The 18411-nt window shown below is 44.4% G+C and overlaps 1 protein-coding gene across 1 annotated transcript in view; it reads left to right on the top strand.

Moving 5' to 3' along the window:
• Positions 1-18411, top strand: part of IGF2R (insulin like growth factor 2 receptor) — a 209529-nt gene that overhangs the window by 165335 nt on the left and 25783 nt on the right. The window contains exons 39-42 of the mRNA XM_073672755.1: positions 14437-14583; positions 14803-15037; positions 15136-15269; positions 17410-17524. Coding sequence (XP_073528856.1) covers positions 14437-14583; positions 14803-15037; positions 15136-15269; positions 17410-17524 — 631 coding nt within the window. The remainder of the gene's footprint in view (positions 1-14436; positions 14584-14802; positions 15038-15135; positions 15270-17409; positions 17525-18411) is intronic.

Below are 18411 nucleotides of genomic sequence, written 5' to 3'. Positions count from 1 at the left end.
TAATTTTATTATTCCATTTAATTTCTAGTATTTCCCAGTTTTGTGTTTTTATTGTACACGAATATAAAAAAAAAAGATAAAGATTGTCAGCTCACTAATTAGTTGGGCGTAGTAGATGTGAATAGTCAGAAGCCATGCACGGATCCAGACAGAGCAGCTGTGTGTGAATACGGAAAGATGCAAGGCGAACCAGCTGAGATAAAGGCTTTCTTCCAGCAGTAAAACAGCATTTATTTCAGTATTAAAAACTCCAGTAATATATACAGTGTAGTATAAAGTACTGTTGGCACGACCTACGCATTTCGACAATCTTGTCTTACTCATTGTCTATACTGTCTGCTGGCCCAGACCTCTATTTATAAATAAAGTGATAGCAGAGTAGGCAGAACAAACCACTGAAAGCTGAATGTGTTACAGCAGGACTTTTGCCGAGCTTTATAGTTCTACTAAGGCTACGTTCACACAGCAGTATTTTGGTCAGTATTTCACATCAGTATTTGAAAGCCAAAAGCAGGAGTGGGTGAAAAATATAGAAGTGGTGCACATGTTTCTAGTATACTTTTTCTCTGATTGTTCCTTTTCTGGTTTTTGGCTTTCTAATACTGAAGTAAATACTGACCAAATACTGAACGTGGCCTAATACTTCAGCTCTCGAATAATGCCCGTTTTGCCAGAGACCATGAAGTATGGAGACTGCATTGCCCTGAGCTGCTGAAGAGAGAATTTCAGAATACTCATTTAATGGAAGAGTTGTCATGTTAGGGGCAGCTTGGTGGCTCAGTGGTTAGCACTGCTGCCTTGCAGCGCTGATGTCCTGTGTTTTAAATCCCCCCAAGGACAACATCTGCAAGGAGTTTGTATGTTCTCCCTGTGTTTGTGTGAGTTTCCTCCGGTTTCCTCCCACATTCCAAAGACACACAGATATGAAATGTAGATTGTGAGCCCCAGTGGGGGCAGTAAAGATGATGTCTGTAAAGCGCTGTGGAATTAATGGCGCTATATAAGTGAGTAAAATAAATAAATGTTACTTAATTTCATAGACTCTTCACCTATACAATGTTAACCCCTTCCCGACATATGACGTACCCTAAATATGTCGTGTCCCTGACTTTGATGCCACCTCCGACGCTGAGCCCGTATCTTTCCCCGCATATGACAGTTGATTTAAGTTCCTAGAAAGCTAGACTATGGAAATGAGTATGAACAGGTGTCACGGGTGTATCAGAGGTGACAGACAGGCGCCCAGCAGTTGGTTGCAGGAGATCTCTACGTTTGACATTACAGACATCTTCTTAGATGAGAGGCTGTCTCTAGGACCTAGCGGCTACCTCCCTCTGGTAATTAGCTCCCTGGCCTGGGTATATATATACCTGGTGTGTCTAAGAGGGAGGTGCCGTCTATATTCATTTCTACTTGTGAATGCTTAGCAAGAGCAGTACTTAGTCCCCTCTGGAGCTTGAAGCAGAGTTCTCATTTGTCTGGAGTCGTCTAAAGCTAAGCATTTTCCCCCTGTTTGTCTACCCTTGTTGTTTATAGAGTTTTGTGGAGATCGACTAGTGCTCATCTCCTCCCAACCCTAGCTTTAGCCATACGCCAGGGAATGACAGGGCGAGGCACGTGTGCGGCGATTGCTGAGGAGGCAATATAGGGACGGTAGTTGAGACAGGGTGACACTATACCAGTCTAGGAGGTCTCCAGTTCCCCCTTTCCTTAGTGTCTGGGCTCCCTTTCCCTCTTCCCTCTGTGTTGCGCTAAATCTTTCCCACACCTGGCGTGACAACAGGCCCACTACGTCAGCAGAAACTTCAACTGGATGTGCTTCCACGTGCCACAATACACGCTGCCAGCCAATCAGAGGTCAGAAGATGATGTCCGTGTGCATGTGACAGGGCGCATGGCAATGACATCACGTGCTCCTGTCACATGCTGAAGTCAGCTGCTGACTTCACAAAAGGATGCGCACGGTGGGGGAGCGATGGGAAGGTGAGTATTTATTATTTTTTAAATCAGTGGCCATACTAAAACATGGATGATTATGGGGGTGCATTATAGTTTATGGATGATTATGGGCTGAGCATTATACTTTTTTGAATGACTATGGGCTGAGCATTATACTTTATTGATGACTATGGGCTGTGCATTATACTTTATGGATGACTAATGGGGTGCTGCCACGATTCTGTTGTCAGATTACCCGGAGCCAGGGGCTCTTTCCTTGTCCCTAACGCTATGGATGCCCTAGCTAACCCTGCTCCCCAGAATACTTCTGATGGTGAAGATGCTGGGGCTTTGCTGAACTTCTGAATCGGCCCTATATCTGTCCTCCTCCCCCACATAGGGAAGTGATAAGGAGTAGTGTATGTATGTAAACAAACCAGACAAACAAGGAAGGACGTACAGGGATAAATGAAAATACTAATCAAACAAATATGCACTCACAGACAACAAAGATGAACACCGGGGAGAAAAGGAAGGGAAACTAAATAGGTGAGGATGAATATTTGCACACAGCTGAAACACTTAGCAACAGTCCAAGATAACCACTCCAAACGCCTCTGCCAACAAACCACTCCTCACGAGTACAAGACTTAGAGGTTGTCCACTGCTATATAAAAAAAACCTTTCCCAATGAATGCTGGACAGGGAAAGCGCGCGGTAGATGCTGGGCTGTGACACGTGGGGAAACCCTGCCCACAGCCCATCAATCAGCGGGGAGTGCATCACTGAGTCACGCTGGGGTCATGTGATGCCTGTGAGTGGTCAGCAATAGAGCCGCTCACAGGCAAGACGCACAGCAAATGGTATGTACAAAAACACTTATCTCCACCGTTTAAATACATTGGGGCATTTTATATAGTAGTGGACAACCTCTTTAACGCTGGCAATGAAGATTGTTAAAGACGAGTATATATAGGAGAGGTGGGTGGCCAAACTAAACAGCTGAGATCATCCAAGCTGGGAAGCCTCAGGGACTCCAACCTGAACTTATTAACCCTTGTACTGCTACCCGAAACCTGCACCATTTAATATTAAGGAGAAGTGCTTCTGATCAGTGCAGGAGAACATGAAATCAGAGGCTGCTTTATTCTGGCCCCTCTCTGTTGCTGTAAACCTGTGACAGGGGCATTATACTTTATGGATGACTATGGAGTGCATTATACTGTGTGGGTGACTATGGGCTGTGCATTATACTGTGTGGGTGACTATGGGCTGTGCATTATACTGTGTGGGTGACTATGGACTGTGCATTATAGTGTGTGGGTGACTGGGCTGTGCATTATACTGTGTGGGTGACTATGGGCTGTGCATTATACTTTATGGAGGATTATGGGCTGTGCATTATACTTTATGGAGGGCTATGGGCTGTGCATTATACTTTATGGAGGGCTATGGGCTATGCATTCTACTTTATGGAGGACTATGGGCTGTGCATTATACTTTATGGAGGACTATGGGCTGCGCATTATACTATATGGAGGATTGTGGGCTGCGCATTGAAAAAGGGAGAAGCTCCCTTGTTACAGAAAGTTATTGTTTACTTCGGAAACTGCAGTGTTTTAAGAGAAAATGGGCAGTCACCTGAGGCAAATCATCTAGTTGTTTTTTTTCACAGCTTGGCTTAAATTACAGGTAGGGACCGGTCAAGCAGCCTAGGCAACTCTGAAACATGACAATGTATCACAGTTAGAGATGAGCGGTGTTCGACTAGAACTGTTCGCCAATCTCAAATTCGAGCTGTTTTGGGTGGTGTTCGAGTTGTTCGACGAACCCGAACGATTTGCAAAAAATTCGGCTGTTCGAGGTTATGTTCGATAACTGTTCGTGCACCAAAAGCGTGTCCTGCATGTCTGGTGCTATTTAGAGCACCAATCATGCAGGGATTGCCTGCCACTCACTGTAATGCCACAGCCATGGTGCTTGTGGCATTACAGTGATTGCCCAAATCGATGGGAACAGTGCTCACAGTGAAACATGAAAAGCCGGCAATTCAGCAGCGGTATACACCCGTACCCGACAATTTAGAACCGAAAGAATAGAGCTTCACACATAGATTAGATAGATATAAACATGTCAGTCACACATATAAGAAGTACAGTGACAGTGTTGCTTACTGTACTTGTTATTTAGTGTAAAGGATTTATCAAAAAAAATAATAGTGTTTTCATGCACCGTCTCTTTAAAAAAGCCGGCCGGCAATTCAGCATCTGTACCCGACAATTTAGAATAGAAGGAATAGAGAATCACACATAGATTAGATAGATAGAAACATGTCAGCCACATATATACGAAGTACAGTGACAGTGTTGCTTACTGTACTTGTCATTTAGTGTAAAGGATTTATTAAAAAATATAATAGTGTTTTCGTGCACCGTCTCTTTAAAAAAGCCGGCCGGCAATTCAGCAGCGGTACCCGACAATTTATAACAGACAGAATAGAGCTTCACACATAGATTAGATAGATAGAAACATGTCAGTCACATATATATGAAGTACTGTGACAGTGTTGCTTACTGTACTTGTCATTTACTGCAAAGGATTTATTAAAAAAAAATAATAGTGTTTTCATGCACTGTCTCTTTAAAAAAGCCGGCCGGCAATTCAGCATCTGTACCCGACAATTTATAACAGACAGAATAGAGCTTCACACATAGATTAGATAGATAGAAACATGTCAGTCACATATATAATAAGTACAGTGACAGTGTTGGTTACTGTACTTGTCATTTAGTATTAAAATAAAGGATTTATTATTAAAAAAAATTGGCGTGGGGTTCCCCGTAATTTAAGTCTCTAGCGGAGGTTAAGCAGACAGCTGGGGCAGATGTTTGAAGCCTGGGAAGGGGGTAATACCCACGGAGCTTCCCAGGCTACTAATATCAGCCCCCAGCTGAATACTTAGCCTTTACTAGCTATTAAAATGGAGGACCCCCCCCAAAAAATGACGTGGGGTCCCCCCTAATTTAATAGCTAGCAAAGGCTAGGCAGACAGCTGGGGGCTGATATTAATAGCCCAGGAAGGGAGCCATGAATATTGGCCCCCTCCCAGGCTAGAAACACCAGCCGTCAGCCGCCCCAGAAATGGCGCATCCATAGGATGCGCCAATTCTGGCACTTAGCCTCGCTCTTCCACGCTGCCCTGGTGCGGTGGCAGGGGGTAATAGGGTTGGGGTTGATGTCAGCTTATAATGCCAGCTGACATCAAGCCCAGGTTAGTAATGGAGAGGCGTCTATAAGACACCCCCATTACTAACCCCATAGTCAAAGTTAAAAGAAAACACAAACACCCAGAATAAAGTCCTTTAATTGAAATAAAGACACAATTCTTTATTGTTCTAAATTAAACCATACTTACAGTCACGCCCATTCCAGCTGAAGCCAACGATCTCCTGCAATAAAAGAAAAATAATAAAGCAACCTCATCCTTACCTTTCCATGGTTCCCACGACAGCTTCAGCTCTGCTACATCGAGCTCACCTCATGCACGTCACTGACAGCGTGGGAAAATTCTCCTGCACTCAGCGCTTCAGCGTGAGAATTTTCCCACGCTGTCAGTGACGTGCATGAGGTGAGCTCATTCATGTCCAATGAACTCAGCTGACCTCATGTACGTCACTGACAGCGTGGGAGAATTTTCACGCTGAAGCGCTGAGTGCAGGAGAATTCTCCCACGCTGTCAGTGACGTGCATGAGGTGAGCCGAGTTCATTGAACATGAACTCGTCTCATCTTTATGCCGTCACAGCGAGACACTGAGGAGCGCAAGCATGCCTGCGCTTCTGAGTGTCCGCGGGATGACAGGCTGGATGGCAGCGTTCTGCTGCGGTCCAGCCTGTCATCTCGATGTAGCAGAGCTGAAGCTGTCGTGGGAACCATGGAAAGGTAAGGATGAGGTTGCTTAATTATTTTACTTTTATTGCAGAAGACATTGGCTTCAGCTGGAATGGGCGTGATGGTAAGTATGGTTTAATTTAGAACAATAAAGAATTGTGTGTTTATTTCAATTAAAGGACTTTATTCTGGGTGTTGTGTTTTTTTAAATACTTTACTAGAAATTCACGGTGGTCATGTCTAATATTGGCGTGACCCCATGAATTTCGGGCTTAGGGCCAGCTGATAATGCCAAGCTGGCCTTAACCCCTTTATTACCCAGTGAGCCACCGCACCAGGGCCCTGGATGAGTTGGGTACAGCGCCAGAAGATGGCGCTTCTATGAACGCGCCATTTTCCGGGGTGGCTGCGGACTGCAATTTGCAGCGGGTGGGGCCCAGAAAGCTTGGGTCTCCCTGCGCTGCGGATTCCAGCCCCCAGCTGCCTAGTTGTACCTGGCTGGGCACAAAAATAGGGCGAAGCCCCACGCATTTTTTTTTTCAATTATTTCATGAAATTCATGGAATAATTAAGAAAAAAAGGGCTTCCCTATATTGTTGTGTCCAACCAGGTACAAATAGGCAGCTGGTGGTTGGGGGCAGCCCGTCCCTGCCTGCTGTACCTGGCTGGACACAAATATAGTGCGAAGCCCCACGTCAATTTTTTTTTAATTATTTCATGAAATAATTTTTTTAAAAAAGGGCTTCCCTATATTGTTGTGTCCGGCCAGGTACAAATAGGCAGCTGGTGGTGAGGGCAGCCCGTTCCTGCCTGCTGTACCTGACTGGACACAAATATAGGGCGAAGCCCCACATCAATTTTTTTTAAATTATTTCAGGAAATTCATGAAATAATGAAAAAAAAATTGATGTGGGGCTTCGCCCTATATTTGTGTCCAGTCAGGTACAGCAGGCAGGAACGGGCTGCTCCCAACCACCAGCTGCCTATTTGTACCTAGCCGGACACAACAATATAGGGAAGCCCTTTTTTTCTTAATTATTCCATGAATTTCATGAATTTAAAAAAAAAATACGTGGGGCTTCGCCCTATTTTTGTGTCCAGCCAGGTACAACTAGGCAGCTGGGGGCTGGAATCTGCAGCGCAGGGAGGCCCAAGCTTTCTGGGCCCCACCCGCTGCAAATTGCAGTCCGCAGCCGCCCCGGAAAATGGCACGTTCATAGAAGCGCCGTCTTCTGGCGCTGTACCCAACTCATCCAGGGCCCTGGTGCGGTGGCTCACTGGGTAATAAAGGGGTTAAGGCCAGCTTGGCATTATCAGCTGGCCCTAAGCCCGAAATTCATGGGGTCACGCCAATATTAGACATGACCACCATGAATTTCTAGTAAAGTATTTAAAAAAAACACAAACACCCAGAAAAAAGTCCTTTAATTGAAATAAACACACAATTCTTTATTGTTCTAAATTAAACCATACTTACCGCCACGCTCTTACCGCCACGCCCATTCCAGCTGAAGCCAATGATCTCCTGCAATAAAAGTAAAATAATAAAGCAACATCATCCTTACCTTTCCATGGCTCCCACGACAGCTTCAGCTCTGCTACATCGAGATGACAGGCTGGACCGCAGCAGAACGCTGCCATCCAGTCTGTCATCCCGCAGACACTGAGAAGCGCAGGCTTGCTTGCGCTACTCAGTGTCTGGCTGTGACGGCATCCAGATGAGCCGAGGTCATGTCCAATGAACTCGGCTCACCTCATACACGTCACTGACAGCGTGGGAGAATTCTCACGCTGAAGCGCTGAGTGCAGGAGAATTTTCCCACGCTGTCAGTGACGTGCATGAGGTGAGCTGAGTTCATTGGACATGACCTCGGCTCATCTGGATGCCGTCACAGTCAGACACTGAGGAGTGCAAGCATGCCTGCGCTTCTCAGTGTCTGCGGGATGACAGGCTGGATGGCAGCGTTCTGCTGCGGTCCAGCCTGTCATCTCGATGTAGCAGAGCTGAAGCTGTCCTGGGAACCATGGAAAGGTAAGGATGAGGTTGCTTTATTATTTTTCTTTTATTGCAGGAGATCGTTGGCTTCAGCTGGAATGGGCGTGACGGTAAGTATGGTTTAATTTAGAACAATAAAGGAATGTGTCTTTATTTCAATTAAAGGACTTTATTCTGGGTGTTTGTGTTTTTTTTAACTTTGACTATGGGGTTAGTAATGGGGGTGTCTTATAGACGCCTCTCCATTACTAACCTGGGCTTGATGTCAGCTGGCATTATAAGCTGACATCAACCCCAACCCTATTACCCCCTGCCACCGCACCAGGGCAGCGTGGAAGAGCGAGGCTAAGTGCCAGAATTGGCGCATCCTATGGATGCGCCATTTCTGGGGCGGCTGACGGCTGGTGTTTCTAGCCTGGGAGGGGGCCAATATTCATGGCTCCCTTCCTGGGCTATTAATATCAGCCCCCAGCTGTCTGCCTAGCCTTTGCTAGCTATTAAATTAGGGGGGACCCCACGTCATTTTTTTTGGGTGGGTCCTCCATTTTAATAGCTAGTAAAGGCTAGGTATTCAGCTGGGGGCTGATATTAGTAGCCTGGGAAGCTCCGTGGGTATTACCTCCTTCCCAGGCTTCAAACATCTGCCCCAGCTGTCTGCTTAACCTCCGCTAGAGACTAAAATAACGGGGAACCCCACGCCAATTTTTTTTAATAATAAATCCTTTATTTTAATACTAAATGACAAGTACAGTAACCAACACTGTTACTGTACTTCATATATATGTGACTGACATGTTTCTATCTATCTAATCTATGTGTGATGCTCTATTCCTTCTTGTCTAAATTGTCGGGTACCGGTGTATGCCGCTGCTGAATTGCCGGCCGGCTTTTTTAAAGAAAGAGTCTTCTGAGCAGTTTGTCAGCTTTTGGACACCTTTGAAGGTGTTTTCTATGTGTTCCTATGTGTTTTTGTTTGCCTGCCATTGGTTTTAACGGTGTTCGACGGTGTTCTAAGGTGTTCGACGAACAGTTCGACGAACAGTTCCTCGAACATCCCGGTGTTCGACGAACCGAACCGAACCCGAACACTACGGGGGTGGCTCAACACTAATCACAGTATAACGTAACTGTTTGATTGTAAGTAGGTATTCTGCCCCTGTTTTCCTTTCACCCATGACGGCACACCTGAGGATCCGCCCCAACATGGTCAGGAAACCATCTGAAATAAAAGGGCGGAACCTCTCCCCCGCTTCAGTTGATTTCCTGTCCTTGATGGGAATCCTCGTGGAAGAAAAGGACAGTGATATCTCTCTCCTAGGCCTGTCCCGGTGCCGGAAGAACGGGCTGTGGTCCATGGCGCCGGTCTTCAGGTGCTAGATGCGCCGTTCCCTGGGGACCTGCTGCACGTGCGGGCGCAGGCAGTGAAAGAGGTCCTGGGCTTCTGTAGACTGCCGCGCCACCCTCCCCCCTGCCGCACATGTTCGCTCTGGAGCATGGGCTCAGCGGTAGCGCACGCTGGGTAGGTCGTGCCTCGGTGACTTTGGGGATGGTGCCGGGAAAAAGATGGCGGTGCTCTGTGCAAATTCCGGCAGGCATATAGAAAACGCTGGCGGCGGTTGCAGTGGGGAGGGGATTGAAAGGTACCAGATGGAGACCGCAGTGAATTTGGAGGAGGTTGATCCAGCCCACCTCCCTATATAAAGAAGGGTGAGATGGTTAGTGCGCTGCTCAATAAGTCTGATCACCATGTCAGACTGAGCAGCAGCTGTCGCCGCGGCAGGAGCTGCAGTCACCGCCAACAACACCACCTCCTCCACCATCATCTGCTTGCCAGTCAAAGGGTAATCGCTCAAATGACAAGAGCAGCAGTCGTCCCAGTCAGAGGAGTAGGACTTCTCAAGACTCCGTGGTCTCCAGAAAGGATGCGTCGCGTATCCTGAAACAGACAGCAGGGTGAGTGATCTTTGTGAATGTCACTTGATATGTTTGCTAACGGGCCTCCTTTGTGTGTTTAAATCACCAGGAGGAACCCAAGAAAGCTACCGCCAAGAAGCGGAACAGGGATTGTGTATTATGCAAAAATCTGCAAGCAGTAGACTTGCAGAAGGAGCTCTGCTCGGACTGCGTTCAGAGAACTATAAGTGAGGGTACCCCTGATTTTGTAGCTAGCCTCAAGTCGGTCATTAGATCGGAGGTAGAGGGTTCCCTTAGAACACTATTATGGAAGAGAAGGAAAATCATGTCCGAGCCTTCTTCTGATGCGGACTCCTCTGCACTGTCGGATGCTCAGTTTCCTAGTGATACCTCACTCTCATCCTCCTCCTCGGACAGTGATAGAGGGGGCAGACCTTGCTTTCCTATAGAAGAGACTGATAGATTGATTAAAGCCATCAGAGCCACTATGGGGTTAAAGGAGGATAAATCAACCTAGTCCCTAGAAGACATAATGTTTGGAGGGTTGGAGGAAAAGAAAAAACGCACCTTCCCAGTAAATGCCAAGGCCCAGGCTCTCATTAATAAAGAGTGGAGGAAGCCAGAGAAGGCTGGGGCCTTGCCTTCATCCTCAAAAAGGAAGTATGCCTTTGAGGAAAAAGACTCAGGAAATTGGGATAAGGTACCAAAAATTGATGGAGCAGTGTTGAGGTCATCAAAGAGGTCAGCTCTTCCCTTTGAGGACTCAGGGGTGCCTTAGAGACCCCTTAGACAAGAAGGCAGATACCTTCTTAAGGCACACTTGGGAATCAACAGCAGGAGGTCTAAAACCAGCTATTGCAGGAAATTGTACTGCCCGTTCCCTAATGGTATGGCTTCAGCAGCTGAAAGATAAGAAGACCCCAAGAGAAAAAATTCTTTCTAATATGCCCCTACTACATGGTCCTGCAGCCTTTCTAGCGGATACTTCTGCCGATTCTGTAAAACTGGCGGCTAGATCAGCCGGACTATCAAACGTGGCAAGACGGGCCTTATGGCTTAAGGGATGCCCTGGAGATTTGCAATCAAAGAATAGATTATGTTCCATACCCTGCGATGGCCAGTTTCTCTTCAGCAAGAAGTTGGATGAGGTTCTTGAAAAAGCAAGTGACAAAGGAAGATTTCCTGGTTTCTTTGCGGATACAAGGAAAACCTATTTTCGAAGGGGGAAATTTAACAGAGGTCGCCCCCTAGGGGAGAAAAGGAAATGGGATGTCAAAAACAAGAAGGAATCCGGTACATGTTCAGAGGCCCTTTCTCCACTTCCAAAAGACCTCCCCAATGACGCGAGGCCACAACTAGGGGGAAGATTGTCCCACTTCGTCTGGGCCTGGGAAAATATCTCCTCCAGCTCTTGGATCCTGGGTTTAGTAAGAGACGGACTGAAGATTCAATTCCTTCAGCAACCGTGGCACTTGTTTTGTGATGACCCCGGTAAGAAAGTCCCCAGATGAGCAGCTGGCCCAATAGCCATACATTCAAGATGGAATTGGTAAATTCAGCAATAAAGCTTCTTTTTCACAATTGTTTTATGTCGGTGATAGATCTGAAAGATGAGTATTATCACGTTCCAATTTACCCAGATCATCAAAACTATCTAAGGGTTGCCCTTTACATCCAAGGAAGGTGCAGACACTTCCAGTTACAAGCTCTCCCCTTCGGGTTGTCGATTTGCTCCAAGGGTGTTCACCAAGCTGATAGCCGAGGTGACGGCCTTTCTTCGTATTCAAAACAGTCATCATACCATATCTGGACGACTTCCTTATAGTGGGAAATTCAGAAAAACCGTGTATTTCACAACTGAAAGAAGTCATGGCTGTCTTGCAGAACTTAGGCTGGATGGTGAACACCCAAAAATCAAGACTAGAACCCGCAAGGATCCAAACCTTCTTGGGGGTTTACTCTAAACTCCGATTGTCAGACTTGTCTTCTACCTGAGAGCAAGATAGACAAAGTCACAAATTTAGTCTCCTCAGCCATACAGACCCCAGACATGTCCTTGAGGAAGGCTATGTCCCTGCTAGGAACTCTAACATCGTGCATCCCGGCAGTCAAGTGGGCCAATTTTCACACAAGAAACCTTCAGTGGGAAATCCTGTCAGCACAAATATTGTTAAAAGGGTATTTAGAAGGAAAGGTACATTTCTCCTTAGAAATCAGGAACTCCCTCTTGTGGTGGACCGACAAGTCAAGTTTAGCTGTAGGGGTCAAGTGGGACACACCAGTACAAAACCTCATCACGACCGATGTGAGCAACTTAGGGTGGGGAGGGGGCACCTGGGAAGCCACATGATTCAGGGTTCTTGGTCAGACCTAGAAAGAGAGGGGTCGTCAAACCTAAGAGAGCTATGGGCAGTGAAGAACGCTTTAGAGGGCTTCCTCCCTTTACTCCAGGGTCGTTATGTCAGACAACAGAGCCAGAGTGGCTTATATAAGCCAAAAGGGGGGAACACAATCTCATTCCGTTCTGGAAGCAGTAAGCAGGCTTTTTCAAATAGCGGAGCAACATCTCCTATCTCTTACAGTGCTACATATACGAGGCATAGAAAACACGAAAGCAGGCTTCCTAAGCCGCAACAAGTTGAGACAGGGAGAATGGGCCCTGAACCCCGGAGTATTCTGGCAGATAGTACAGCTATGGGGGCTGCCAGAGATCGATTTGTTCGCCGACAAAAACAGAAAGGTGGAGAGGTTCTGCTTTCTAGACCCAAAGGGAAATCCGTTGGTGATAGATGCTCTCCAGATCCCCTGGACTTTCAAGTTGGCCTATTCCTTCCCTCCAATAGCTATGATGCCTCTTGTAGTGAAGAAGATCAGGAAGGATCGGGCGAGAGTGATTCTCATTGCCCCCTTTTGATCAAAGAAACCATGGTTCTCCCTCCTGAGAATGATGTCACTATCAGACCCATGGATCCTACCGGAAATCCCGGACAGGGACCAATATTCCACTCTCATGTAAAGGGTTTCCACCTTGCTGCGTGGAATTTGAGAGGGAGATATTGAGGGGCAAAGGTTTTTCACCAGGATTAGTTTCTACTCTTTTGAGGGGTAGAAAGCCCATAACGACCAAAATGTATGGTAGGACATGGAGGAAATTTTTAGATTTCCTAGGAAAGCAGTTAAGTCAAGAACCTCCAGTTAATACCATCCTGGAGTTCCTACAGAAGGGTTTTGAGTTAGGACTAGCTACCAGTTTGCTCAAATTCCAGGTATCAGCCTTGGGAGCGTTGTATAACTGCAACCTCGCAGCCAATAAATGGGTTACAAGGTTCATCAAATCTTGTAGTAGATCTAGGCTGGTCTTGATACCCAAAGTTTCCCCATGGGACCCGAATTTGGTGCTTGAGGCCTTAACCAAGGAACCTTTTGAACTGGTTCAGGAGTTGTCCGCAAAATGCCTCACTCTCAAAACAATTATTTTGGTGGTTTTAACATCAGCCTGTAGAGTAAGCGATTTACAGGCCCTGTCCATGAATCTTCCATATACACAAATATTTGAGGATAGAGTAGTATTGAAGCCTGACCCAGCCTACCTCCCTAAGGTGGCGCTCAAATTTCATAGATCTCAGGAAATTTTTCTTCCCTCCTTTTGTGATAACCCAAAGACCCCAGGGGAGCAAAAGTTTCATAACCTTGATGTTAGAAGGGCACTATTCCAATACATACATGTAACTAGTCAGTGGAGGCAAAGCCAATCCCTGTTTGTAGCTTTCCAGGGAAGTAGGGGTGACAAAAGAGACTATAGCCAGTTGGATTAGGGAGGCCATTTGCCTAGCCTATTCTGCCAATGACACCCCGATCCCTAATGGCATCAAGGCTCACTCCACCAGCGCCATGGCTACCTCCTGGGCAGAGAAGGCAGAGGTATTGATGGATCAAATCTGTAAGGCCGCTACTTGGTCGTCACCATCTATCTTCTTCAAACACTATCGATTGGATCTATTCTACTTAACTGACTTGACCTTTGGTAGAAGGGTGCTGCAAGCGGTGGTCCCTCCTTAAGGTGTTTCTTTCTCCAAAAGTCTCTCGTGTGCTGTCATGGATGAAAGGAAAACACCAAGGTTACTTACCGGTAGCCGATTTTTCCAGAATCCATGACACCACCCTTTATATCCCCCCCCCCCCCCCCTCCCCTTTTTTTCTCACCATATGGGTGCACGATAGTTGGTGTTATGTGATGTTTTGTTGGATTTTGTGTATAACTCTTTTTATGGAGGTCCTCTCAATTCTCTGTGACCAACTGGGGGAGAGGTTCCGCCCTTTTTTTTCAGATGGTTTCCTGTCCTTGGTGGGGCGGATCCTCAGGTGTGCTGTCATGCGTTCTGGAAAAACCAGCTACCGGTAAGTAACCTTGGTGTTTCGTGCTGCCTGGGTTTTCGGACATAATTTTTTTGACCAGTTTCCTTTATGTCAAAAATGCCATTGGCACTTTCCTAAAGTGCAGCTTTTATTTGCTAGGTACTTTCCTAAAGGTAATGGCAATTTGGGGGTTACATACTTTTAAGGTTACTTTACTAGTTACTTTGAGTCAATTTTTCCAGTAAAATAGAAGATCTCTTAACCTGTTGTAATCTTTGAGCGTCTGAACGATTTGGTCTTTTTGTGTCGTTACAAGCTTTTATTTCCTTTTTTTTGCAATAGTGACTGAAAATGGTGATGTCTGCATCCTACCATTCACCTATAAAGGTAAAACCTATAACACATGCACTACAGATGACAGGCAGAGTTTGTGGTGCGGAACAGTTGCCAATCCTGAGAAAACTGGAAGCTGGGGGAAATGTTATCCAAGTAAGTTAAAAAGGATATTGATTTTCTGTAACTTCCCACTTTTTTATAAGAACTCTTCAGGTAAAGCTGGTTCATGTGCTCAGTGCCAGACCCTGAGGGGTGCATGAAACTGGGACTTATTCTGCTTCTTGTAATTAATAGATTCATTAAAATTTGAAACATTGACTATTCCGAAAATATTGGATAACTTTGTTTTATTTTTTTTCCCTTTACTTTAAGCATCCGAAAATAGGCGTTCCACGATCTTCTTTAAATGTGATGAAAGTTCTGGAAAGGGATCTCCTACCGTATTGAGCGAAACTAATGGATGTTCAGTTACCTTTGAATGGAAAACGCAGCTAGCTTGTCTTCCCAAAAAATTAGACTGCAAGTTTATTTTTAACCACCAGACTTATGACCTTAGAATGCTGTCCTCGATGACCGGACACTGGAGTTTTATTCATAATGGTGATAGGCAAGTTATGTTTTTCCTTGTTACCAGAATCTGTATGTAGTACAAAGGATTGCGCATTAATATCTAACTATAATTATTTCTTTTATTGTTGTATACAGGTATTATATTAACCTTTGCCAAAGGGTAAACCAAGGGCCTAGTGGCTGTCCAGAAACTGCAAGTGTGTGCCGGGAAAGTAATGGACATGTCCAGGTTTTAGGGCAGGTTTTTACGCAGAATGTGACATTGCAAGGTAAGCAAGATGTGCTGCACTGCTTAGAGACCTATATGTGGGGATTACTGTGTGTCAGCCCCTGTGTACTTTCTCCTTTTAGTAGGAGCAGTCTACATCCTCTTCTGCTGAGAGAGAATTTCATGCAATTATATTCATTTGACGTCATGAATGTATGTAGGGTAGGGAGCAGAGCCTAGTGACCATGGTTTAAGTTTATGGAATTCCTATGGAGACCTCGGTCAAATGTGGATTTGCCCAGTTCTGCCTTTTGTGAATTAAGAGACTAACCATGCATTTTTAATTACTTATTGATATTCCTCATTTGTGCACTAGGGATGTCGGGTCAGCATACATTGCTCAGGAGCTGAGTCTATTCCATAATCTTAAACCACAAAAAATGCAAGCAGGATATGGCAACATAAATTACATTTTTCAAAAAGACTTTTTTCTTTTTTTATAAAGCAGTGCAAAAAATATAGAAATTTGGTATCGCCATAGTCTTACTGACCCGAAAAAAATAAAGCTAGTATTGTTTTTTTTACTGCACAGTAAATGATGGAAAGCTTAATGGAATTGCAGAATTGTTTTCTACGTTTCAACTCTTTTGGAAGACGGTGAGGAGTAAGTAAAGTGGAAAAACAAAAATTGGACACAGATGAAAGGAGTTGCAAATAGTGTGAAGACACAAACATTGTTCACCTCTTCTTTGGCCCAGCCATCCAGGGCTCACGCCGTGATTGTCCTCCCAGTCATCATTTACAATGACTCCGCACATGGCGGTTGCAACCTATATTTGGCTATAGCCATTAATGGCTCAGTGCTCGGCTTCGGGAGCCATGATGCTGGTAGTATAGGGTGTGGCGGCTGTAGCCAGAGATTATATTAATCTATGCCTGTGCTAATTATGCGAGCTGCAATCTGCCGTTTTTTTTAAACTTTTTATTGAAAAATTCCACAGGATAATGGTTATAAGGTCAGGGTAATCCAAACATTGACCATTCTCAGTTCAATACAGTTTACATCACATTCTCAATAATCAGAGTAAACAGTTAAAGAAAAAACAAACAATTTGAAACATAAGTTTCATTATGGAGAACTGCACTCTTTACTAAACCGGCCAATTCCTTATCAGAATTCATTACATTTATTAATTATGGTTGTAGCAGAGGTACACTCTTATAGTCCATATATACCATATATCATTTCCCATGTGTTCAAAAAGGGCATATACAATCTGCCGATTTTTAGTCTGTGAACTATTTATACTTCATTTTCTGTAATGCTGAAAGTTTTTTTTTAAAACTTAAACTCAACTTAAATCATCTGTCATAGGCGGGGAAAGATATGGGCTCAGCGTCAGAGCTGGCGTCAAAGTCAGAGAGACGACATGTTTACGGTACATCATAAGTCATATTTCGGGAAAGGGTTTACATTGTATAGGTGAAGAGTCTATGAAATTAAGTAACATTTATTGATTTATTTTACTCACTTACATAGCACCATTAATTCCACAGCAATTTACAGACATTATGGGCACTGTCCCTATCAGTATGTCTTTTGGAGTGTGGGAGGAATAACCGGAGAACCCGGAGGAAACCTACGCAAACACGGGGAGAACATATAAACTCTTTGCAGATGTTGTCCTTGGTGGGATTTGAACCCAGGACCCCAGCGCTGCAAGGCTGCAGTGCTAACCACTAAGCCACCGTGATGCCCAAATATAAAAAAATGTAGTGAATTTGTTGTTAGATTATACCTTATGATAAAGTTTGGTCTTCAGGCATTCATTTTGGTAGTCATTATAGCGAGTGTGGACTTTGTGTTTGTGTCATTTTATGGACATCAGTAAATAAAGATCCTGCTACATTGATGTACTCAGTAAAGCAAACCTTGTCCCTTCCTATATCCATGACGTCCTAATGTTTTATGACACTTTATTGACTGGATATGTCATGGATCCTGTAAATTTAAAAATAAATTTCTTTATAAGATACCATGTAAACTGAGCACAAGGACAGCTTAATGACTTAAACATGACAATTATGTAAATTGTTACCGAAGTTTGTGAGTTGGTTATAATATAAGTTGGCTGTATTGGAGTCGGTGAATGTAATGTCCATCACTAACATCTCTTATAAACATTCTGTGCATCCACCAGATAAAATCATTTCAGTGACCTATTCAAATGGAGACACGTGTGGAAAGGAGCAACAGTTCTCCACTACTATAAACCTGATTTGTAACAATATAACAGCCAAGCCTGTGCTGGAAAAGTAAGTGGCACATTGCATAATGTCTCTATATAACAAATAGTTCTTACATCTGAGGATATGTCCTGCTCAGTGTTAGGCCACAAGCAGTGGCTCGTATATAATGGTCATCTAGGCTGTCTGGCTGCTACATAAGAGCTCTCCTCTCGGATAAGAAAAAATACAGATGTATAAAGGGTTTGCACCAGTTTGAAAGTTGTCACGCATCCTTGGGTGATCCCACCTCTACAATCTCCTCTGTAGAATGGATTGACGATAGGCTACATGGGGCTGCCAAAATCTATACAAGTGGAACGCACCAGCAATCAACAAATTATCACTTGTACTGTGGATAGGTTTCTTTCAAACTTGTTACAAACTCGTTAAAAGGACTATGTAACTTTTTGTGTTACATATATTTTACTACAAAAAGACAACGATTTTTCTTCACACTATGACCTTTCTTAAAAAAAATAAATAAAAAAAACTGGCAATCCAGCAATTTTTACACTGGCCAATGGGGCTCTTTTTATACACACACTTCCTGTTCTTTCAAGAAAAATTTACAGCAAGGCTCTATATTATCACAGGCAAGATTACATATATATATAATAGTACAGACCAAAAGTTTGGACACACCTTCTCATTTAAAGATTTTTCTGTATTTTCATGACTTTGAAAATTGTACATTCACACTGAAGGCATCAAAACTATGAATTAACACATGTGGAATTATATACTTAACAAAAAAGTGTGAAACAACTGAAAATATGTCTTATATTCTAGGTTCTTCAAAGTAGCCACCTTTTGCTTTGATGACTGCTTTGCACACTCTTGGCATTCTCTTGATGAGCTTCAAGAGGTAGTCACCGGAAATGGTTTTCACTTCACAGGTGTGCCCTGTCAGGTTT

This window comes from Phyllobates terribilis, unplaced genomic scaffold, assembly GCF_046119375.1.
Source record: "Phyllobates terribilis strain yellow unplaced genomic scaffold, ASM4611937v1 Scaffold_3__8_contigs__length_932513732, whole genome shotgun sequence".
Lineage (NCBI taxonomy): Eukaryota > Metazoa > Chordata > Amphibia > Anura > Dendrobatidae > Phyllobates > Phyllobates terribilis.
This window is presented reverse-complemented; position numbering and strand designations above follow the sequence as displayed.